At 44.6% G+C, this 24,586-nt stretch overlaps 1 protein-coding gene across 1 annotated transcript in view; it reads right to left on the bottom strand.

The window, feature by feature from the left end:
- Window positions 1-24,586, bottom strand: part of LOC119171523 (atrial natriuretic peptide receptor 1) — a 770,478-nt gene that overhangs the window by 211,815 nt on the left and 534,077 nt on the right. The window contains exons 14-15 of the mRNA XM_075892139.1: window positions 18,642-18,810; window positions 13,770-13,919 (exon numbers count right to left, since the gene is read on the bottom strand). Coding sequence (XP_075748254.1) covers window positions 13,770-13,919; window positions 18,642-18,810 — 319 coding nt within the window. The remainder of the gene's footprint in view (window positions 1-13,769; window positions 13,920-18,641; window positions 18,811-24,586) is intronic.

The raw sequence follows: 24,586 nt of genomic DNA, 5'->3' as shown, positions 1-24,586 counted from the left end.
GGCACAAAGACTTCAACCCCGTTCGCAACAACGGGTTGAAGAACAAAGCAGCGGCGTTTGGCTGAACGACGAACCGTCGAGGAAAGGACCACGACGGATGACTGTTGGCGACGCACAAACACAGGCAAGAGCTCTTTCAACACGTTTTAAGAATGAATAAAGAAGTTCTATCGAAGAAGCGGAAGATGCTTCGAGCAAATGTGACAACGCTTACGAGCAAAATTGATAAAAAGATAGAAGAAGACGCCGATCGAGCGCGACTTATGGCGCTTCAAAACCAGATGAAGCGTGTGTCACAGACGCTAAAACAAGTTAACGAATAGATTGAACCGCTGATCGAAGAAGAAGGCGCGGAGGCAGAATTTGAAAGAGTTTTGCAGTAGGAGATGAAGATCGTCGCCGCAACGACAAAAATAGAGGAGCAATTACGCGAGTTAGAACAAGCGACGCAACTCACTACAAGAATGGTGACAGAACAGGCGAGCTCAGTGCAAGGTACTAACCAAATCTCGGAGACGCAAGAGCTTGTCAAGTTGCCACGTCTTGAGATGATCAAGTTTGATGGGAGAAAAATAGCATGGCCAAGGTTTTGGCATCAGTTCGAGACATTGGTGCATAACATATTGAACTTGCCGAAGAATAAAAAAATTAATTACCTTTTGGCGTCTCTGAGCGGGGAGGCTGCGTCTCTAATAGAAGGTTTGCAGTTTTCTGATGAGAATTACGAGCATGCAGTTGCTCTTCTGAAAGAAAACTTCTGACGACAAGATAATGTAAGAGAGACCTACACAAAAGAGTTAGCAAACCTGGAAGCAGCGAAGAGTCCTAAAGATGTAGATGGGTTGAAGAAACTATTCCAAAGGTCGCAAGTGAACACATGAGCATTGCAGTCGTTAGGAGTGGAAATGGGTAGTTACGCCACGGTGATAGCTCCTGTTGTAAAATCTGCGCTACCGGTGGGTATGAGGATTGAGATGAAAATGAAGGAGCTAGAAAAAGGCGGCAACAGACCAGTAGCCATGGAATCAGACTCAGCGTCAAGAGACAGCACGAGAAGTTTGAAAGAAATTAGAGTTTTTAAAGATATATATACGCAACAGGGAAGAAACTCGAGAGGAAAAGTACGACGCGACCCCAGTCACCGTACAGTATGAGGCAGACTAGAACATCCACGCTTCAAAGCACCTCGATTAAAAAATGCATCTTCTGTGAGATGACCGGACACTACGCGGATGATTGCAGAAAAAACATTACTATGCAACAGAAGAAAGAAGCCTTGCAACGGGAGCGAAGGTGTTTAAGATGCACCAGACCTCACCACACGGCGAAGATATGCCGCGCTAACGTACGCTGCAAAACATGCAAGGGAAGGCACGCAACCTCCATCTGTTGACCACGTACGCCTGCAGGAAAGTCGTCAGCACAGCAGCAAAGCAGTGATGATGTTGAGAAAGTGCGTAAAATCGCGCAACCTGACCGGTTAGACGCCAGCAAGTCCTGCAACATGCACGCACAGTGGTCTGGTGAACACAAGTGCATACTACAGCAGACAGCATTTCCGTGGACGGAGGGAGAAGACAGCGGATGCTACGCACGGATTCTGCTGAACAAAGAGAGCCAGAGGACATTCATCCTCAAAAGACTACCAAGAAAACTAGCTTGCAAGGTAAAAAGATCCGAAAGAATTGCCGTAGGATCATTTGGAGGAGGAGATATGGAACTAGACATGAAAGTCGTCGAGGTCAGCATGAGGAAGGACCCCACATCGGAGCCAGTCAGGATTGAGGTGCTGGAGATAGAAGTTATATCATGTGACGTGCTACCAACGCCACCGTTGACAATACACGAAAGAGCAAGATCGATGGAAATTCGTTTGGCAGATGACACTCACAAGACGGACAAAGAAAGAAAAAAATATGAAAACTTCGATATTAATTACAGTAGATTATTACTGGACCTAAGTCACTGGTCTCATTCGCGAGATCCATCCAAAAGTAATTACAATAGAAACGATGTTGGGAAGAACGGTTCAAGGTCCTGTAGGACTTCTATCTGTGCCAATGAAATCATGAACGGTTATGGTACTCAAGGTCAGGGCCAAGTCGGACACGACTGTGGACAAACTGCAGCGATTTTGGGACTTGGAAAATATGGGCATCAAAAAGAAACCAGCAAAAAGATGAGCGATGAACATGAGCTAGAGTACGTCCGACAAACAATGGAGTTCAAGGCAGGAAGATACAAAGTGTGGCTAGCATGGAAGGAAAACGTAACATTGGGCGACAACAACACCATTGCAGGGAAGAGGCTTATCCAGGTGACAAAAAAATTATACAAGAATAAAGATGAGCTCGTAGCCTACGACAAAGCTATCCGAGGGTACTTCGAGCAAGAAATAGCAGAAAACGTAGAAGAAGATGCTGCATCAGATACACAGAACAACTTTGTATACTACATGCCGCATCAAGCGGAAGAAGGACCGAGACACGACAAAGATACGGATCGTTTTGACGCATCGTCAAGCCAGAATCCAGAGGAATCATTGAATGACAACTTGGAAAACGGGCCAAACCTAAACCCCGACATCACAAATTTGCTGATGAACTTTCGACACCACAAGATCGCCATGTCATCCAACGTGGAAAAAAATGACAGATCCCATGTACAGTGGGAATCGATGATATGCGAAACATGAATGAGAAATGGTGATATGTCACTTCAACATCAGTCCAAAATTACGAAGGGGAGGTAAATGATGCCGTACATGAACCCTGTGTCATGATTATCATGCTTGGATGTGTCGTTTACCTTCGTCATCAATTCACCTTACGCGATACCACATTTAGTATATGTGGAGCGAGCGAAACGGCCGCGAGCACACTATGAGCGTGGTATATTGTCCTGTTCTTTCATGACACGCATGTCAAGATTATCATGTTTGCGCCAGTCATATATTTCGCAATTTATTGACGTCACGTAACAGCAAATTTGGTATATGTGGAGCTAGCAAAACAGCCGCGAGCGCATCATGGAAGGCCCAATATACTTTTATGTAGCGTTGACGCACGCGTACGCTGGACACAGCGACGCTACGCTAGCAAAACGCGAGCACTCTAAAGTCTGACGCCAAACGCGACCAGCGTCTGTCGACGCGGCCCGACGGCAACCGGCGCGAATTGCGACATGCTGCAATTCGCGCCGATGCGTTACGCAGATGCGTCGATGCGTTACGCAGACAACACTGCGTCTCCCTCTTTCAGTGACGAAGAGACGTTAGACGTGCTGAAATGCGCATGCGTCAAAGCAACGCAGCGCGGAGCGCACCGGCGACTATATACATGGCAGGACCGGCGCCTGGCGTGGCAACGCCCGCGTGACACAACGAAATAAACGCCGGTGAGCAGGTGCACCGTGTCATGTCGAAATGTATTGGCGCTTTGATTGTGGCATGTAGTCATGTTCTCAATGACACACATCCGATAATTATTATGTTTGCATCAGTCACATACCTTCGTCATCCATACACGTACCGTATTACCAAATTTGGTATATGTGACGCTAGCGAAATGGCCGCGAGCGCATCATAAGCGTGGCATGTAGTCATGTTGTTACATGACACGCATGTCGTGCGCATCATGTTTGAATGTGTCATTTACCTTTGTCACCATTTCGCGTCGCGTAATACCGAGTTTGGTACATGTGAAGCTAGCGAAACGGCCGCAAGCGCATCATAAGCGTAGCATGTAGTCATGTTGTTACATGACCCGCATCTCATGTTTATCATGTTTGCACCAGTATCATACGTTCGTCATTCATTCACGACCTGTAATACCAAATTTCGTGTAAGTGAAACTTGCAAAACGGGCCGCCTGCTTATCAGGAGCGTGGCATGCAGTCATGTTGTTACATGACACGCATGTCATGATTATCATGTTTGTACCAGTCACGTACCTTGGTAATCCATTCAGGTACTGTAATTACAAATTTGGTACATGTTACGCTAGCGAAACGGCCGCGAGCGCATCATGAGCGCAGCATGTAGTCATGTTGTTACATGACACATATATCATGATTTTCATGTTAGGGTGTTATGATCTGTCGCTTGTGTTCGCCGTGCAATCATGTCATACCATACCAGTTTTTCAACATGTCTTGCGAACGATCCACCGCAAGAGCTGCAGGACCATTATATGTAAATCATGACATTTATGACATGCATGTCATGATTTTCATGCTATGACTAGTCAAATATGTTCTTCATACAGTCATGTTGTGACATCCCAAGTTTGGTATTGATACCGTTATCGAAACGGCCAGAAGAGCTAAAAGTCGTAGGCGGCTATATAGATAGATAGATAGATAGATAGATAGATAGATAGATAGATAGATAGATAGATAGATAGATAGATAGATAAATAGATAGATAGATAGATAGATAGATAGATAGATAGATAGATAGATAGATAGATAGATAGATAGATAGATAGATAGATAGATAGATAGATAGATAGATAGATAGACAGACAGACAGACAGACAGACAGACAGACAGACAGACAGACAGACAGACAGACAGACAGACAGACAGATAGATAGATAGATAGATAGATAGATAGATAGATAGATAGATAGATAGATAGATAGATAGATAGATAGATAGATAGATAGATAGATAGATAGATAGATAGATAGATAGATAGATAGATAAATAGATAGATAGATAGATACGCTCACAGTCTCCGAAGTTCGCTAAGCAATGCTTCTTATTAAAAGCGTTTGTACAGATAAAAATTCACGAAAATGACACTGACGCACTGCTATTTATTCGGTGGGAAAGAATACCCAACGAAGATATGCCAAGCCCGATGATAAAAAGGTGGAGGATGACGAGGGTTACATTCGCAACTACACCAAGTAGCTTTCTCCTAGCGGCCAAATTCATCGGCATTCGATAAATTCGAAGAGAAATAACCTGCAGTTGTAGCGCAACAACTGAAAGGAATCTACGTTGATGACGTTTTACTAGGATCCGACGAATACTCGACATCGAGAAAGTTATACAAAGAAGCACGAGGCATTTTTCGTAATGTGGGAATGAATTTAGGAAAATGGACTTCAAATGACGTCAAACTAAGAAAAATATTTGATGAAGAAGGAGATGATCTGGATCGAGGGATAAGAAAAGAGGGACAAATCAACAACTGGCGACTGAAATGGAATTTCGTAGACGTGTTGAGCTTTCCCGTCAGTACATGGCGAAATGACAAGGACATAAGACAACTCTGAAAAAGACAGGTTTTGCAAGCCACGGCAAGGCTATATGACGCTCTAAGCTTTTTGACACCATTTTCATTTGGAGCTAAAATATTACTGCAAAAAATTTGGATGGAAAAACTGAAATGGGACGACCCTTTGCCAAGCCAGCATCGATCAGTTCGGAAGGACTGGTCGGAGGAGCTTCAGCGCTTAGACGACTTCACCGTTAGCAGATGCTATGACAACAGGCAAGCTGAAGTGAAAGCATCGACTCTACATGTGTTCTCTGATGCAAGTACAATGGCGTATGTAGCAGCAGCATACATTGTATTAGAATACTACGATGTAAGTAATGAAGCCAATTGAATCATTGCAAAAGGTAGAGTCACTCCAATCAAAAAGATAACACCAGGAAGAATGGAGTTGTTGGCTGCCACAATATCAGTCAGATTGGCCAGTCATATAACTGAGAATTTCATCAGAAAACTAAAGAGTGTGAAATTCTGCAGTGACTCTCAAATTGTATTATGCCGGATAAAGCCAAACACGGCGAAAGATGTTTTTTCGCAACCACGCAACAGAAATCAAGAGCAAGTTGAACGAGAGTTCATGGGGCTACGTTAAAAGTGATGAAAATCTTGTGGATCTGATGACAAGGGGATGAAGACGAAACGTTGTCTGAACAGTGAATTATGGTGGAAAGGCCCCACGTGAATCAAGAATGAAAAACAAAGGCCTGATTGTGACATCACGCAAGAATCTGACAGTGATGACAACAAAGACGACGAAAAGACTGTGGCAAGCTTAACTACCACCATGGGTCAAGAATAGATCATTGATGTGAAGAGGTTTCGATCAAACAAGAAAGCGTTACGAGTTACCGCGTGGGTGATGCGTTATATAGGAAACCGATCAAAAGAAAGGAAAAGAGGTTCGCTCACAGGAGGATAATTGGACAAGGCAGAGTTTGTGCTGATAAAGCAGGAGAGAAAATGTTACAAAATGTGGTGACACGAATACATGACAACATGAAACTGTACGGCACGAACATCTTCGAAGATCATCAAGGTGTCCTAAGAGTAAAAGGGAGGCTTCAGTGGAGTGATTTGAGCTTTGATGAGAAGCATCCTATTGTTTTACCAAAAGAAATTCACTTTTCAGAACTCCTAGTTGTGAATGCGCATCAAGCGACAATGCACAGTGCATTGCGGCTACATTGACACATCTAAGAACGAAGGTTTGGATTGTGCGTGGCCGACAGATGGTGAAATGTGTTATAAAGAAATGCATCACATGTCGGAGGTTTATTTCTAGACTAATTGCACAAGAAATTTCACCACTACTGGCTTACAGGATAACGCAGACGAGGCCATTCGACACAGTTGGTATAGGTTTTGCTGGACCGCTAAATGCTCGAGAGGAGAAAGGCGACAAAATTGCAATGTTTTACATTGTGATATTTACGTGTGCAGTAACAAGAGCCATATAACTGCAGTTGGTCAAGAGGCCTTCATCAGAAGCGGTTATACAAGCATTCCGAAGATTCATAGCTAAAAGAGGATTGTGTACAACTATTTACAGTGATAATGCAAGAGCGTTCAAGAAATCTGAAAAAGAGTTGATTAATATTGCCATGTTTCATTTCTCAATTTTTTTTATCGCCCGAAAACACTACGTCATTCTCAGCGCAAAACGCGCGTGCAGGTTTCGAGAAGCTTCCGGACTTTAGTAGATCATTTCGATAAGATCACACCCACTCTGCGAACTGTACAGATTATTCTGGAACCTACGCCACCGCCAGCGATAACGCTAGAACATTCGATGGCAAGAGTATAGATACCGACGCACTTTGCCGCTTGTCAGTAGTTGATCGACGACCGACGCTCCGTTCACTGCTATCTGTGCAAGACTGCCACTGTAATCAAACTTTCCATTTACCGGGCACAGGTTTGCCCAAATAAACAGTTAAATCCCAACATAAAGTCTCCTGTCTTCGGCCACGTCACGACTCCGTGACAATATATTAAAGATGGAAGATGAAAGGGTGCAACAGTATACCAGTAACCTGAAAATAAAATGGAAGTTTAGTGTAGATCTGTGGTGGGGAGGATTTTATGAGAGACTGATCAGAAGCTTTAAGACGTCCATGGCAAAAACTATAGGTGCTAGACTTTTGGATGAAGAAGATCTACGGACTGTGGTTGTTGAAGCAGAACGAGTAATTAACAACCGGCCTCTTACTTACATGTATGACGATCCTAACGAGCCACAACCCATCACACCGGCGGACGTTATAGGAGGCAGACAAGCAATGAACAAGCAGGAAGAAAACAGACTCGGAGAATACAGTTTGCTGATTTATTGGAGTGCAAGAAAACAGGCAATAATAACATGGTGGACCAGATGGAAAAAAAATGTACCTGAGGGAGCTTAAGTGTGCCAGCAGAAAAATAGAGGGAATACAAGAAGGAGATGGACTTCTGCTTGAAGAAGCGGGAAAAATAACACAGTGGAAACTCTGCAAGGTTGAAAACATTTTCCCTGGCAAGGATGGACTAGTGAGAACATGCTTGCTTCGTACAACTGTAGGAAAATTAGTCAAGTGGCTGATTCAACTGTTGTATTCACTCGGAGGTTGCTTCGGTTGAATCTGGCCAGCGGGAAGATGTAGAAAACAGATTGAAGATGGAGCTCGGAGGCGAGGAAGAAGAAGCGGCCAGGGGCATGCTCTGCATATTTTTTATTCTTGTTCTGTCAACAATAAACTGAAGACGTAACGGTTCTATGGTCTCTATGGTCCTTCTGAAACACTGGTGAACGTAATCGTAGCTTCCTTCATCTCTGCTTCTAAACCTTCAATGGCAACTGCCCTTTCTACCTGCTTGTCAAATCCTCTAAGATTCTTGCACTTGTTAGTCAAAGTTCTGTGAAACTTTGTCGACTTATTGGTGGGTCATCCATATGCAGGTGACTTCCGACGCTGGGGATAGCTTCCATGACGGTCTTTCATACAGGACTATGCCTTTCCATTAGGGCCTCCATAATTTGGTCAAGTGTCGTGAAATGTAGAAAATCACTGGCCGGCTTCACCACGAGGTGAACAAGGCGTCATCGTGCTATCCGTAACAAATCATCGCACGATGAAGCTGCGGGCGTCATCGACAAGTCACGCTCCACGAACTCAGTCACGGGCAGGGTTCGGCCTCGCACATGAAGATTCACCCAACGGCGGCTTCAACAAACGTCTTGCACGCTACAGATGTGGTCAAGATGTCGTAAAAGTTCACTCTGTCTTACGTCTAAAGGTTCTTTCTCCCGGGTTTCAAAAGACGATCCACCATCCTTGGGTGAAACCCACCATCGACCTCGTATTTATTTGAACATACCCAAACTCAGTCCACTCGCCCTGCTTCGACCCCACTACCCTTCTTCTTCGTCTTTATGTCGGCGCCGCGCACAATTTCAAACATCCTTTGCCCCCCCCCCCCCCCCGACAGATGATGCTATTTATTGTCTCCATGGCACACGCTACTTCTTATCCATCGATTACCATCGCTCTAGTTATTGACAGATTAACGTGGAACAAAAAGGCCAAGAAAACATCTCCTTCTTTACTCCGAATGGTTTGTACCAATTTAAGGTTGTGCCCTTCGGTCTATTCAACGCCCCAGCTACGTTCGAACGTATAATGAATTGATTGGTATGTGGAGTTTAACGTTTCAAAACCACCATACGATTATGAGAGACGCTATACTGGAGGGCTCCGGAAATTTTGACCACCTGGGTTTCTTTACCTTGCACCCAAATCTGAGCACACGGGCCTTCAACATTTGAACGTGGTCTTTCTGCTAGAAGGATTGAAATGGTCAATCTGCCTGTGTTACCTAGACGACGTCCTCGTATTTTCACCTAAATTTGAAGCCAACCTTGAGCGTCTGTCGGCTATTCTCGACGTCTTCCGCAATTCTGGCCTCCAGTCGAACTGCTCGAAGTCAAATTACAGTGTTGGGTAACTCCTTGTTGATGCTTCTGGTTGGCGGTCAGACTCTGAACAAATTCGAGCCGTCACAAGTTTCCCAACACCTCATTCGCCAAAAATGTCCCGAGTTTTGTGGCACTTTGTTCCTACTTCAGGCAGTTTGTGAAAGACTTTGTAGCAATCGCTCGACCACTTACCTATCTTCTGAATAAAGACGTCCCATTTTTGTGGGGGTCCACCCAACATGCTACCTGCTCTCGTGGCATCACCATTTTGATGGCGCCCCTTAAATTGGCTCACTTTGACCCATATGCCAAGACTGAAGTCCGAACTGATGCCAGTGGTTACAGGATCGGAGCAGTTGTTTCCCAACACCAACACAGACATGACCGCATTATCTCCTACGCTAGCCGTCTTCTTACACCTGCGAAGCGCAATTATTCAATCATGGAGGGAGAATGCTTTGTGCTTGTCTGGGCGGGCTGAGAGTTCCGTTCATATTTACATCACTCATTTCTCCGTCATCACGAACCACCACGCGCTTCACTGACTTTCATCAATATTAAGGGATCCCACAGGTCGACTTGGTCACTACGCTCTGCGACTGCAAGAGTACACCTTTGCAGTGACATACAAGTTTGGACGCCTGCATCAGGACGCCGATTTCCTCTTTCCCTATTCGGTTGGCGAGTCGCACACCGTCTTAAGTATACGACGCCTGCGTGTGCTCCGTTTCCCAACTGACTCACATAGCCGACGACCAACGCCGTTATGCATCCTTACGGTCTATCATTGAGCGCCTCAGATCCTCACCGTCGGACCGATCTCCTCTCTCGTACGTACTCCAGTACACTATACCGCCACAACACTCATCTTAACGGGCCATCTCTGCGGCGTGCTATACCCAAACACCTGCGCTCGGCTGTACTCAACGAACTTCACTTCGTTCCAACTGCCGGTTATCTCCACGTGTCCCTCACACACGATCGAAATGGCCATCACTTTTAATGGCCAGGTCTTGCACGCTCCGCCAGAAGATACGTCACGGCGTGGGAGGAATGTCAGCGCCGCAAAATACCGTCGGCCCTTCCAGCTGGGCGCATCCTAAGACTCGACATTTCTTCTGAATCCTTCTTTCGCGTGAGCGTATACCTCCTAGGCCCTTTTTCCCTGTCTTCTGTTGGCCACAGGTGGAAAGCTGCAGGTGGCCACAAACTTCGCCACACGCTACGCTATCACACGCGCTATTCCAACAAGCTGCGCCACAGACGTTGCTGATGTTCTGCGCCACGTGATCTTGCACCCTCATGCTCCATGCAGCTGCTCACAAACCGAGGCCGCACATTTCTATCGAAAGTCATAGAGGACATCCCGCGCTCATGTGGAACGCGGCACAAGCTCACTGCGTCGTACCATCCACAAATGAATGGCCTCACGGAGCGTTTGAACCGAAAATTAACCAACATGCTTTCAAGGTCTGTTTCCTCGGACCACTCCGACTTGAACCTTCCTCTACCGTACACGACATTTGCGCACTATTCTTCGCGCCATGACATGGCTAGTTATTCCCCATTTTTGCTGTAGTTTGGTCGCGAACCCACATTGCCCGTCGATACAGTCACTCCGTTGCCAGCCTCTCCGACCACTGAATAGGCCCTGGACGCCATCAGCCGGGCCAGCATGCACGCGAAGCCGCTCGTACTCGCCTTTCGATCTCCTAAGCAAACCAACGGCGTCGGTACGATAAAAGACACTATAACGTGCACTTTTCGCCAGATCCGTTGGTTCTGCTGTGGTCTCCGAAACATGTGCGGTGGTTTAGTGGCTAAGATACTCGGCTGCTGACACGCAGGTGACGAGAACGAATTTCGGCTGCGGCGGCTGCATTTTCGATGGAGGCGGAAATGCTGTAGGACCATGTGCTTCGATTTGGGTGCACGTTAAAGAACCCCTGGAGGGTGAAATTTCCGGTGCCCTTCATTACGGCGTCTATCATAATCATATGGTGGTTTCGGGACGTTAAATCTCACATATAAATCAACCATGGTCTCCGACCCGGCGCGTTGGCCTGTCTTACAAACTGCTTTCTCGGTACAAAGGGCTATACCGAGTGCTTCGTACGGTGACTCCCGTCACTTGTGAAATCGTTGCTGCTCTCTCGTCATCTTCATTCACCCCTCAGGCCAGCGTCTTCGTACACGTCACACGCCCGAAACAGCACCACTCGCCCAATGACGTTGACGTCTAATGCACCGAGACGGCACCTTCGCCGACGGGGATACGCTACATGTAGGCTGCCGAAATGCATATTGTCGACGCGCTTGTGCGCCCAACGAAGAGGACGAAGGTCGCTTGCTGCTTGGAGCCGGACTGGCCAGTGCTGCAACCGCTCTTGCAAATATATTTGGTGAATAGCCTGCTGTGTAAGTGACTCGTTGCTCACGTAACAAGATTATTGAGATCTAACAGACAATCATGCTAGGAGAAAGTACAGAGGGAGTTATTAGAAGTAGTTGCGATGTCAATGTGAAGAAAGAAAAGCGAACGAAACTATTTTTTGACGTAGGGAGGAACATAACCTGCGACCTTCTAATAACGCGCCCGATGCTCTACTAACTGAGCTACCACGGTGGTTATCCACCCGTCCATTTGAAGGGGCATATTTGTGCACTAAACGTGGGAGCTGTTGAATCTCATTATATTGTGTCTAACAAAGAAAACATTACCTCAAGTGCACACTTATTTTCTGCAACCCTGTGTACAGAAAGACGCACAAAAAAGCGACGTTCTGGCTGCCAGTAAACTTTTGTGTTCACTAAAGCGAGAACAGGAGCTTTTCGGTATTTTGATGCTACGTACAAGCTTACAGAGCAGGTAAATTTTTCATTTGTTTTGTTGGCGGTGTCGGCCATCCTTTCAATTGGTTAGCAAGGTTCGTGGAAACCCGCGCAGAAGTCGTACATACACTTTGATGGCCCTTTTTTATCTCTGCATCGCAATGCAGCTGGGCACGCCGATAAAAAAAAATCATGAATCAATGACAAACAGCTTCCTTCATTCCACGCAGACAACTCTTTCTGTGACCTAGTTCTCTACTAAAACTAATCGTTTTGTCTTTCTGATTATAGACTATAAAGCAGCAACAAGAGCAAGGTAATTCGTATGTAATTTCAGATCACTTTCTGGCGCACGAACTGTGCAGAACTCTAAGTAGAGTCGGCAATACGAGGACATGCCGAGCGAGCAGAGTGAAGCTGAAGAAACGCACTGCTGCTTACCTGCGTAGGTGTGAATCTTCAACGTATGTTTCTTTTCAGTTTTTCGTAACATTTTCGTTCGTCTAATAAGTGACTGCAATTTCAAATGTTAGCAATTATTTTGAAAGAGGCCAGATATGAGAGATGCTGGCACTGAATGGGTGAATAACCAAAATGGAGCGTTTATTTCGATGGGCATTGATTTACTTGAGGCCGCAAAGCGCGTTGTATGTAATTAAGGCCTCTGCAAGACCACCACCATCACTGTCTAGTAGCCGGACTATACGAAGGCTGCGTGCAGTGCTGAAAACACTTTTCCAGCATATTTAAACTGTTCTGTTGCTCAGTTTATTGCACAACTTAAGAATATGAAGTTGAGTCCTCGACTGCAGAGAAGTAGCCATCTTTTTGCAGTAAAGCTGTTTTAAGTGACCGCTGCGCCGCTCCTTTCGTCCTCTGCTTCGCCGACTGCTTTGCTCCAGCAACACGTGCGCCGATTTCCGGTGAGGACGCAATACTAACCTTGAGACAACGAGTAGGGACAGCAAGAAAGATAACAGAATTAGAGGGTTAAATGTTTGAGATAAAACCTTCCTCGAGAGGTGATATTTGAACCCGCGTATAAGCCAACCGAAAGACAAGCGCCTTAACTACTCGGCTATCCAGCCACGCTACCTGAGCACATCATAACTTTGTATAGTATAGCGAGGGGGGGGGGGGGAGTGTGAAACGAAAGTCAAGTTGAGGAGAAAGTAAGAGGGAAGAGAGTGAGGCATAACATAGAAACAAATACACAAAAATAAAAAAGAAAACTAAGTCAATAAAAGAAAAAAAAAGAAAAAATGAAATGACAGAAAGGCCAAAATAGAAAATGAAATTAAGATACACAGAGAAAAAAAACAATGAAACAAACATAGACACCCGCTAGTAACAAAGAAATAGAAAGAGAAAAAATTAGAAAACAGCAACAATCTTTTCATCATTGCGCGTCCAGTACAAGCTCCACTAGCCCGCCCCCCTTCCCTTTTTTACAGATGTGAAGAAGAAAAAAAGCCAAGCAACTTAGTTGACAAGTGACATGTTGCATACAAACTTGGGTTAAAATAATAATATATTAAGGTTTTTGGGAGATATTTCGAATAAAGGTTTGGCTACATCTGTGCTGGTTTAAGAATATAAGACGATGCAGCCAGGCAATAGTCACACTTCATGATTGCGCTGGCCATGGTCGCAATAGCTCGTATAAGTATGGCCTTATAAAAATACGGTGGCGAGTACTTTGGTAAGAGCTGGTAAAGTAGGTCTTCGGCCTTGCGTTTCTCTTCGAGGTAGTCCGCGGTTCTTTCCTCCACGAGGGACTCCAAGTTGTTGGCGTACTGCTCCATCCGAGACAAGAGGTTGTCCAGGATGTTGCCGCTTTCAGATTCCCTGTAAAAATGAAGTCTACACTGTCAGTGCGCCGTATGAATGTGCATTTTAAGCGTTCTTTCGTTACCCAATACAGGAAGGCTCTTTTAGTGCCTTCTAAAATTAGGCATGCTTTAATGAGATGAATTCATAGGTTGCCAGTTAATGAAAAGTTCACTTTAGGGAGGGTACAAGTGACAGCGGGATACGAATGTGGGTTATTTCCAAAATATTATGCGCAATGCCAAAGAAGGTTTTTTGGCCATTCATTGCCGATCCTGCGGTTGCACACCTCTGTTTGAAGAAACCACAATCATCGGCAGACATCAGGACACGCGTACTCACGAAATCATTGAAGCCGCCAATACTGCGAAGAAGGGTTCGCCATGCATCAGCATGGCTTCTATCAGTTTATCGACAAAATAATTGTCCTTTTTGGAAGAGCGCGTGTAACCATCCCTTAGAAAAAATCTTGTCATGTTTTTATTTTTTCAATTTACTTTTTGTCCTCTTGTACTTACATATATTTTTCGCTTTCGTGTTGTTAAAAATTCAGTTGCTAGTCAGTGCTTGTCTGTATCTCTTCTTTAGTATCCCCATATTGAGTTCGCGTTCTACGAGCTTCATTGTAATAAAATCGAGTTATTTGGATATAGGTAAGTATTTTAGCTGGAATAATTTGTGTTCAGTGTCTTAGGAGGCCTGAACACCATTCTCTTTGTAGAAATCACATAGAGAATAGTAAATGACCACTGATGCACTCCTGGTGATCTGAGGAATGGTGGAGAATAATGTCTTCGAATGTGAATTTCGTTGCATGGTGGTCTCGTCTGCTACAGATAACTCTAACGCTCCTTGTTGGACTGATGATTGTTCGATGGATTGTAAAGTTGCTGTGCCCTTGAAGTTTGAAAGACTACCAGCTTTGCACTGCTACTTTTAAATGAACAGTTTCGAACGCTATAGAACATTACGATATTCAAAACTTTGACTGTCTCTTCAGATATAACAATAAAGTTGCACTACATAGATATCTGCGTAAAAAGTAATTCATTCCACGGACTATAAATGCCGACTCCCTCATTATGTCAAGAAACAACAAAAAAAACTTGTTAGAAGTAATTGATATGAGGTTAGAGCAACGTTTTCTTTCTCGATTATCACCCCCTTCTTTGAATACATTAGCTGATGAACAATCACTGAAATTTCTGGGTATGCACTATCCCACGTGTTAGCTTGCCTTCCATTAGAGGCTCCTGGGCCGGATGGCGTCACGACTGGCTAGCTGAAAACGATAAATAGGAAACGATAACATTATTTTTGTATGTAAATAATTACAAAGAATGGCACGGCTCTCAATACAGTGGCGAATTGCGAAGACGATACCATTACGTGAAGCTCCGGGTAGGGGATATGTTTTGCACATCATTAGGCCCATCGCGCTAACCTCAAATCTGGCAAAACTGATTTACAGGTTTTTATGTGTTTGCATACACATTTTCATTAATAGGCACGAAATTCTAAACCCATACCAAATTGGCTTCATAGCAGGATGCTCTGAATGGCAGGCCCATATGGGCACCGAAAATCGCATTCAATTATGTAGGCGCGAAAGGAAATATACTGCGCTAGTCGCACTGAACATCACAAAAGCTCATGATAGTGATGATCACTTAGATTTAAATGATCGGCTACACGACCTTGACTCCCCGAAGTATATTGAGGCATGAATTGCGGACTTTCCAGATTCGAGGCTCTAAACGAGGTAACCGACGTTAGCGTTAGCACAATGAACGATAATCTGACTGCTAGCTTCAAACAGTGCGCAATGGAAGTCAGAGGTACAGTCAGTATAAATGACATTGGCAAACTATCTAAGGAGATAAAAAATAATTCTAAGAGACGAGAAATCATAGAAGCCTCAAATCAACCAACAAAATAAAGCTATTGGAGCTTTCGAAGTGAATTAATATACGTAAGGTAGCCGACATCAAAAAGTATAACATGGAAAGAATTGAGTAGGCTGTAAAAAGCGACAGAAGCCTAAAATCTGCGAAGGCAAACTTGTGCACAGGTAAAAATCGGATGTATGCATAAGGGAACAAGGAAGGCAAGGACATAACCAGTATGAATAGGATAGGTGGAGTGGCATGAAGTTCTACAGAGAGCTGTACAGAAGATAAAACAACCCAACCAAGACAATATCGTTAAAAACAATAATAGTCCAGAGAAATACAGATGTCTACCAATAACGACATGTGAAGTAAGGAAAGTTCTAGATGGAATGCAAAAAGGCAAAGCCACTGGTGAGGAAAAGGTAAGAACGGATCTTTTGAAAGATGGCGAAGAAATTGCGTTAGGAAAATCGGCCACCTTATATACGGAGTGTTTCTTGACGAGAAGAGTACCCGAATCTCGAAAGAACGCCAACATCATCTTAATTCATAAGAAAGGAGATGTCAGGCACTTGAAATATTACAGGCCTATCAACCTACTGTTCGTTTTCGATGCACTTCTTAGTAAGAAAAAATGCCAGGCCTGCGCGGAAGGTGCAGCACAGTCAAAGCGAAAACTAGAAGAGTGGCCTTTCAGAGCCTTTTCTAAGCACTCATTGCGTAAATGCTGCAAGACACTTGCTGGGTATCCACTACGACATTATTAATAATAATTTCTGGGTAGTAGACCGGCATTTGCTATGCTATCCTTCGTCATTCTTCTGAAAAGCGTGGTAGCGGCTAAACACTTGCAAGGAATCTTGTGCCAATTGTTTATGCAGTGGCTGACGACGATGCGGAATTATGCTTGAAGTGGGTATGCACCACAGGTAATAAGGGATCAAGAACAAGACACTTTCCTAGGCTATCGGTAATCTTTCTGTTATACCTCCATACCTCCATTCTTCCAAATCTGAACAGTAATTTTTAAAACTACTTGATTCTTGGCCAATCCCCCATAGTGGGTATGCGCCACTAACAATATGTGAACAACAACAACAACATTTTGGAGTATTCAAGGACCAACTCATTACGCTATTCGCACTGTGTGACGCCTGGTTGTTTTCTTGCTGCTCTAAAACACTTTATTACTCATAATGACATGATTCGTTTCCCGACCTGAAGCCTGCCTAAGGAAGTTTGCGAACAAATTCCAAGCCCCGGCGTGGCTCAGTGATGGAATAATGGGCTGGCACGCAGCGTACCCAGGTTCGAGCTCCACTGTTTCCTTGGTAATAGTTTTCTCATTTTGTGCGATAGTGGTGACGGACACCGGCGGCGACGGCTGTGGACAAATACAGTGCCGCTCGTGACCCGACTTTTGACTTTTGATTTCATAACAGCTTTCATTGTAATAATAGCGTATGGAATTAAAGCGGCATTAGAGTTAAATAAACCAAAGGACCAAGGAGAATTTCGTACAGACTACTCCACAATAGACCATACTCACACTATTTATCAGGTAATATAGAAAGGCGCGGAATACAACCTACCTTCACTCATAGCCCTCTTAGATTACGAGAAAGCGTTTGACTTAGTCGAGGCATCATCAGTAGCGCAGGCACTACGAAATCAGGGCATCGAAGAACTTTGCATAAACATACTGGAAGAAACATACAGTGAATCCACAGCCACCATAGTTCTTCATAAAAAAAGGCAGAGAATCCAAATAAAGAAGGGTAGGAGGCAGGGAGACACGATCTCTCGAATGCTATTCACCGCGAGTTGAGAGGAAGTTTTGGGGGCCCTAGATTGGGAAGAGTTAGGGATAAGAGTTAATGCAGGGTATCTTAGTAACCTGCAATTCACTGATGTAAAATTGGCTTGATGAGGAACTCAGTGGAAGAATTACAGTTCATGCTTACTGAACTGAACATGGAAAATAGAAAAGTAGGTCAGAAAATAATATGCACAAAAATAAAGTAATGTGCAACAGTCTCGACAGAATACAGCGATTTGCGATAGGTAGAGAAACGCTGGAAATTGTAGAGGAATATGTCTACTTAGGACAGGTAGTAACCACCGAGCCGAACCCTTAGAGTGAAATAACAAGAAGGATAAGAAAAGTGTGTATCATATTTGGCAAGCATTCTCAGATCATGAATGGTAATCTGCCACTAACCCTCAAAGCGATGGTATATAACAGCTGGATCTTGCCAGTACTTACCTACGGAGCCGAAACCTGGAGGCTTACAAAAAGGGTCCAGTTTAAATTGAGGACGACGCAGTGAGCGATGGAAAAGAAATTGATAGGTATAATTTTAAGCGTCAAGAAGAGAGCAGATTCGGTCAGGGAACAAACCGTGGTTAAGGATTTCATAGTCGAAATGAAAAAGATATTGACATGGGCTGGGCACGTGGCATGTAGGCAGGATAACCGCTGGTCATCACGGGTAACTGACTGAATTTCCAAAGAAAGGAAACGCGCGAAGGGAAGACAGAGAATTAGGTGGACCAATGGGACTAAAAAGTTCGCAGGTATAACGCCCAACGGAAAGCACAAGACCGGGTAGATTGGCGGATGATAGGAGAGGCCTTTGCCCTGCAGAGAGCGTAGTCAGGACGATTGTGATGATGATGATGATGGTCATGAATGATGATGATGATTATGGTGATGATGATGATGATGATGATGATGATTATGCAACGTTCACAACCATGTTCACGAAAAACGCGGAAAGTTCTCACGCGTGGAGATGAGAGTGCTTGTGGAGGCACTAAAGAGAAAGACAAGATGGATTCTACTTACTTGTTCAGCTTTCTGATAAGCGGTTTCAAAGCCTGAAAATCGGGCCTCTCATTTGGGTCGCCGGCCCAGCACTTCGAGATCAGCTGACAAACTTCATCCGGGCAGTCGATTTCATCAAACACAGGTCGAAAAGGTGGCTTTGATTCACATATGACTTGTTCTACGATCTCTGGAAGGAGAACAGCGTATTTGGCATGTTATAAGAGTAATTTGGAGAGAGTGCAGCTCGGCCCTCAAATAAAAACATAAAGTTACAGAAAACTTGTTTTAGGGGCGCAGCCTCTAAAGCCGCTGTATATCTTGGTACGTGGCCGCCTAGTTCTATGACTCAATCAGCAGGTGGCACTACTGTGACGAACGGACGGACTAACGTACGGACGGATGGATGGATGGACAGGTGGACGGACAGGCAGACAGGCAGACACTTCGCCTTACTCATTATCTTCACCCCATTAATATAATGTAATATTTCAAAAGACGATAGTTTTTCTTGGAGACATACGACACAAAAAGTTTGATCTGTCTGTCTGTCTGTCTGTCTGTCTGTCTGTCTGTCTGTCTGTCTGTCTGTCTGTCTGTCTGTCTGTCTGTCTGTACATTTGTCTGTTTGGCCACCGTTATCGCGAACCGGGTACTCGAAACAGCAGCAGCAGATACCCCGAACAGCCGATTCCGTACGCAGCGCCCACCAATGTTGCTCAAGGATGAGCGTTCATATGTGTGTGATTGTCAATTAAAAAACAATAATTGTGCATATCTGAGGCACCTTCACAACACGTATATATTCTGCATGTTCATCTTTTACAAGAAAAGGCATACTTAAGTTTAATTCTAAGGACCGTGGCGCTTATCACGCTGCACTGGCTATGCAACGCTTGCACGAAAAGGCGAGTGTTTCCAAAGCTTTGCTAAAAAGACATGGTGGTGGCCCCAACTCGTCGCCTTGCTTTCTACACCTTATCACCCCTGAGACAGCGCGCACGCCGGTCTCAGGGCCACGCGCTTGTTTTCTAAAAAAAAAAAAACTGCCAGATGGCGCTCATGTCTCACGTGTGACGTGACTTGATGCGCTCGTTCGCCTCCGCTGCACGCTCGAGGCACTCTAACACAGCGCCTCCGGAATACCATTCACCGACTTTCTTGTGCACATCAAAAATAAATGTTTTGTTCACTCTCTTCACAAGCAAGGTTATCGTCTTTCGACGACATTTGCAGATTGCATGCCGCTACGGGGCCATTTTTTTCTTCCAATTGTTTAAGAGAAGGCTTTATTGAGTCCATGGCTTATCTCAGGCACGCGTGGTATATCATGTGGACATGCAGACGAGTTTTTTTTTTGTATGTGCTTGTTGTTTCGTGTACAATAACTAGTGTAGATCTGGTCCTGAAAAAAACAGGCATTTCGTTCAATTTACCCCATACATAAAACATTTACCAAACAGATTGGAACAGCCATCAGTTGTTTTTTTTTTTTTTCACGAAATACGGCACCCCATATTATTTATCCTACGATCGAAGCCGTATTGAAGTAAGGCGTATTGAAGTAAGGTATCTAATGTATAGACACACATGCTAGCAGCCTTCCAAAGGTCAACTTGTGCCTTATAGACATGCAGGCTCATTTGTCAAAGCCACAGCAAATGTACTTGTGGCAATATTTGTTAAGGGGCACAGCCATAGAGAAACATATTAACATAAAGAGTAGGAACTCCCTTAGGGTCCTGTGGTCGAGCTAGTGCGCAGCTTTCAGCGCCACGAGTGGCTGGTCAGACCCGATAATGCCTTCAGCATAAATAAAATAGCATTTTTTTTTCTTTCCGAAGCTGCGATTTGAACCTGAATCCTCATGCTCCGAAAGAGTATCTTACCACTAAGCTACAAAGCCATGCTTCTACATAGGGAATACACGTACAGCAAGTCTAAACCACATCAATGTGTACCCTTTGTGCAAAACAAATGCTGAAAGACCTCCCCTGCTAGTCAGACTATACTGATTTTTGTGGTAAAGCAAGAAACGTTCTCAGGAGGGTACGTTGTATAGCGAATACGAAAAGTTGCACAAATCAATTAAGTTTATTCTTTACAAAAATTTGATGCCAAACTTGGGTTTTTATTGACCTACTGAGGCAGCTATTACATGTCTTGACAAAGGAGTAAAAGCGAGCATGGGTACGTCATCTAGCAGTTGGTCAGTCAGACCCTTTCTCGCTGAGGCTCGAGTGGCCACTCTTTATATAGTATATTGCTCTATTGCACAGCATGCACCAAAACATTCATGCCACGAACCATTATGTACTAAGAGGAACTAACAGACAACACTGCCAAGGAAGGCACAGGGAGTGGTAGTTGTAGTATTTTTATAGTAAGCGTGAAGAACGAAAATTGGATGAAACGATAACTTGCCAAGAGACCGTACCTCTGACCTTTTATTAACGCGTCTGATGCTCTACCAACTGAACTACCACAGCAGCCATTCCCCCGCCCACATTAAGAGGGGGGGGGGGCATATATGTGCATTTAAACAAGGGAGCCTCAGTCGGTGCCACCAGTGGTGCTTACTTTTACGGTGGGTACATAGTTGTCGCATAAGTAGTTTTCTAAATTGCGAAGTATTTATAACCACATGCATTGTGTTATCTTAACTATAAAATAGTCGAACAAAACTTTTGAAGCAGCGATTCGCAGCTGTGTTTACGTGAATTTAATTGTGCAAACGTTTACTGAAGGATCACTCAGCTTCCTCCTCAAAAATTAATGGTGCCGTTCCGGAGGAAACATTTTAGTACAGCGGTAACACCAAAAATACATTTCTCCGAAAGCAGACTTCAGTTGTTGTCTGAATACGCACTCAATAGGACGCGCAGTAAAGGAAGAAAAAAAATCAACTTTGAGGCGGCTTCTTGTTCATGTACAAGTCCGTGCGATTGGATTCACGCGCGCAGCCCGACAAGCATTGCTATCAGGGTATCTTGGCACTTAGCTATGGTCTTGAAGCTCCTGGAAAGGAAGAGAAATGGTCGCGGTTTTTGTCTCGCTCTGCCCTGTTGGCTTCGCAGGCGACACGGGCAAAGCCCGATCATCGTATATCGCGGAGATCTGGTTGCAAACGTAGGCGACAAAGTATTGCGTCTCGGTTTCGTGAGCACCCAAGCTCTGTGCCCCAGACCTGCATTCCCAATGGGCGCCGCATTCATGGCCTAGAAGCATCCGCGACCTAAAGAAACGGCCTTCATTCTGAGCCTGGGCACTCGCGTTGGTTCAATGCAGCCGTTGTGGATAATGTGGGGACTCGCCTCCGCTGAACATGCCGGAAGTGAATCTATAGAGGGAAATACACACTTGGTTGGATTATTGTATCGTGTTTATGTCTAGGAGGCTTTAGATTTACCAATGAGCTTCTGTTGTGCTCTAACTGTCCGAACGTGTTCATTTCTCACATGGCAGTATCGACCAGGCGCCGTTGGCTGAATTAAGAAAACGTACGGTGCAGAGACAGTCGAGCGAAGAGCTTCAAAATTTAGGAGTGCAAATTGAAATGATTTTCTTGGGTGCTTGCGAGTTGGACATACTGATTAGTCGCAAAATAATTGTGGTATTCGTGAAGTTCACCATGATACCTAATCAATTTAGCCAAAACATTTACTCCGACTATTTCATTTATCTGGTGCTCACAATGTAAATTATACAGCCGAATGACAGATGAGAACAATGTCGTTCTAAATACAATACAACAAAGCACTTATTAGGTGATTGTTTCTCGATATAACCTATACCCTACGCATTCTACATAAATATTGCTGCCTCGCCTAGAGCCTCACATTTTATATTTAGTAGCCAAGCTTGGTAACCACATGAATGTTTCACTGTCTTTTAAGCTTAAGTAGCGCATGTTTACCGTGTATCAGAGCAACTGCCCAAGTTACAACTGTTCATAAACAATATACGTGTACCTATTTCAAAGGATATGCAGTAATCTTATTTGGCACTTTGGTCACAGATGAGAAAAAAAGGTACCTTCTTGCAGTACAACATAGAATATGCAGGAAGGGCAAACTTCTAGCTAGTAATTTACATTTCACAACAACGAAGTGCAAGGAGCACATAATAATGAGGACCAAAAGATAGGGAGACATCAATAAAGGAAGAGACAGGGACGTTAACCTAGAACTGGCTTGCTACCCTGTACATTGGTGAAGAAATAAAGGTCGAAAAGAGGAAAGAGATAGAGATCAAATAAATAACACACACACACACACACACACACACACACACACACACACACACACACACACACACACACACACACACACACACACACACATGCAGGTCGTTCCGATCAATGTCGTTTGGAGAGACCGGTTGAACGCAGGAAGCGCAGAAGTGCCTATACAGCCTTATTCTGCGACATAAAGTCCTGTCAGTAGCGCAGTATTCTTTCTTTCAAAAGAGTCTGGTTGTCCAGTTAGTCTACTGCATTGCAAAGTGATTGCCTCTGCGAGCAGTACTGTGGGCGTTCGCACAGAACATTCCAAGTTGTTTTGCCACTGCCGCAATTGTCACATGCTGCAGTGTCAGCCATTCCTATGCGGAACGCGAACGCATCGATAAATGCGACACCCAACTATAACCTGCACAGTATTGTAGCGTCTACTCGGCGAAGTTCTGGTGGAATTAAGACTGAGAGTTGGGGTGCGTGCGCGAAATGTGGCTCGTTTCACTGCGACGTGGTGTGCTCGCGAGCAAGCATGCGGAGTTTCCGTGCAGCGTCAGTTCTGGAAAGCGGATCCATAAGTGTACTATGCAAAAAAAAAAACAAAAAAACACGGGTCCACGAAGTAAAAAAAAAGGACAGACAAGCGCAGACTGTTCTTCTTTCTACTTTGTGTTCCCGTCTGTTTTTTTTTTTTTTTGCGCAGTGCACTTATGGATCAGTACCAACTTGCCCAACTAGCCATTTTTCTGGTGAGCGGAATTGATACTTGATTGCCTTTAGTATAAGCATAACAGGCAGCTAGATCGGTTCGTTCATTGCCAATTATTTCACATGGACTTGAAAGCCCTTGAAATGCTATTTCATGTCTTTTCTCAGTTAAAAGGTGAGTCCCCCTGCAATCTCGAACACCAATTGTTCGTGCGGGCCACGGCGTAAACATGACAGAAGGGATTGCAGTGCCGCCTTGGAATCACTGAAAATCGTTCAGTTTTGTGGCCGTTGATCACTTGTGATTTGCAATGCGGCAAGAAGAGCTGTGAGCTCCGCTCCCGTCGATGTCGTAAAGTGCAAGGTCTTGACTTTGCTTTTTGTGGCCTTTATTGGTATCACAACAGATGTTGTTGAACTATCCTGTAAAATGGAACCGTCGGTGTATAAATATATACAGTCTTGGTACGTCTTGTATAACAAGAGCAGAACTAGCTACTTAAGAGCAGGTGACGACATATTTGCTTTTTCTGGATGCCAGGTATTGATGGCCTGATGTTAGACTGAGTCAGGCACCAAGGCGGAGTCGAAGGCCGGGTGGCGGGTGTGAAGCATGTCGGCAAAAAGTCGCGATACGTGGTTACCGTTTGGGAAAAGGACGAACGTGGTCGGTCTGCTGGTAAAGAGGCTGGGTGGTGGCAGGGTGCCCGAGCAATATGCCTTGTATTTGTCCTGAGTGTCTCAACGCCCCGCCGCGGTGGTCTAGTGGCTAAGGTACTCGGCTGCTGACCCGCAGGGCGCGGGTTCGAATCCCGGCTGCGGCGGCTGCATTTCCGATGGAGGCGGAAATGTTGTAGGCCCGTGTGCTCAGATTTGGGTGCACGTTAAAGAACCCCAGGTGGTCTAAATTTCCGGAGCCCTCCACTACGGCGTCTCTCATAATCATATAGTGGTTTTGGGACGTTAAACCCCACATATCAATCAATCAATCATCAATGAGTGTCTCAACGTCAATATGCGTCGC

The sequence above is a fragment of the Rhipicephalus microplus genome, chromosome 4 (assembly GCF_043290135.1).
Source record: "Rhipicephalus microplus isolate Deutch F79 chromosome 4, USDA_Rmic, whole genome shotgun sequence".
Lineage (NCBI taxonomy): Eukaryota > Metazoa > Arthropoda > Arachnida > Ixodida > Ixodidae > Rhipicephalus > Rhipicephalus microplus.
Note: the sequence above shows the minus strand (reverse complement) of the source record. Positions and strands in the feature narration are given on the sequence as shown.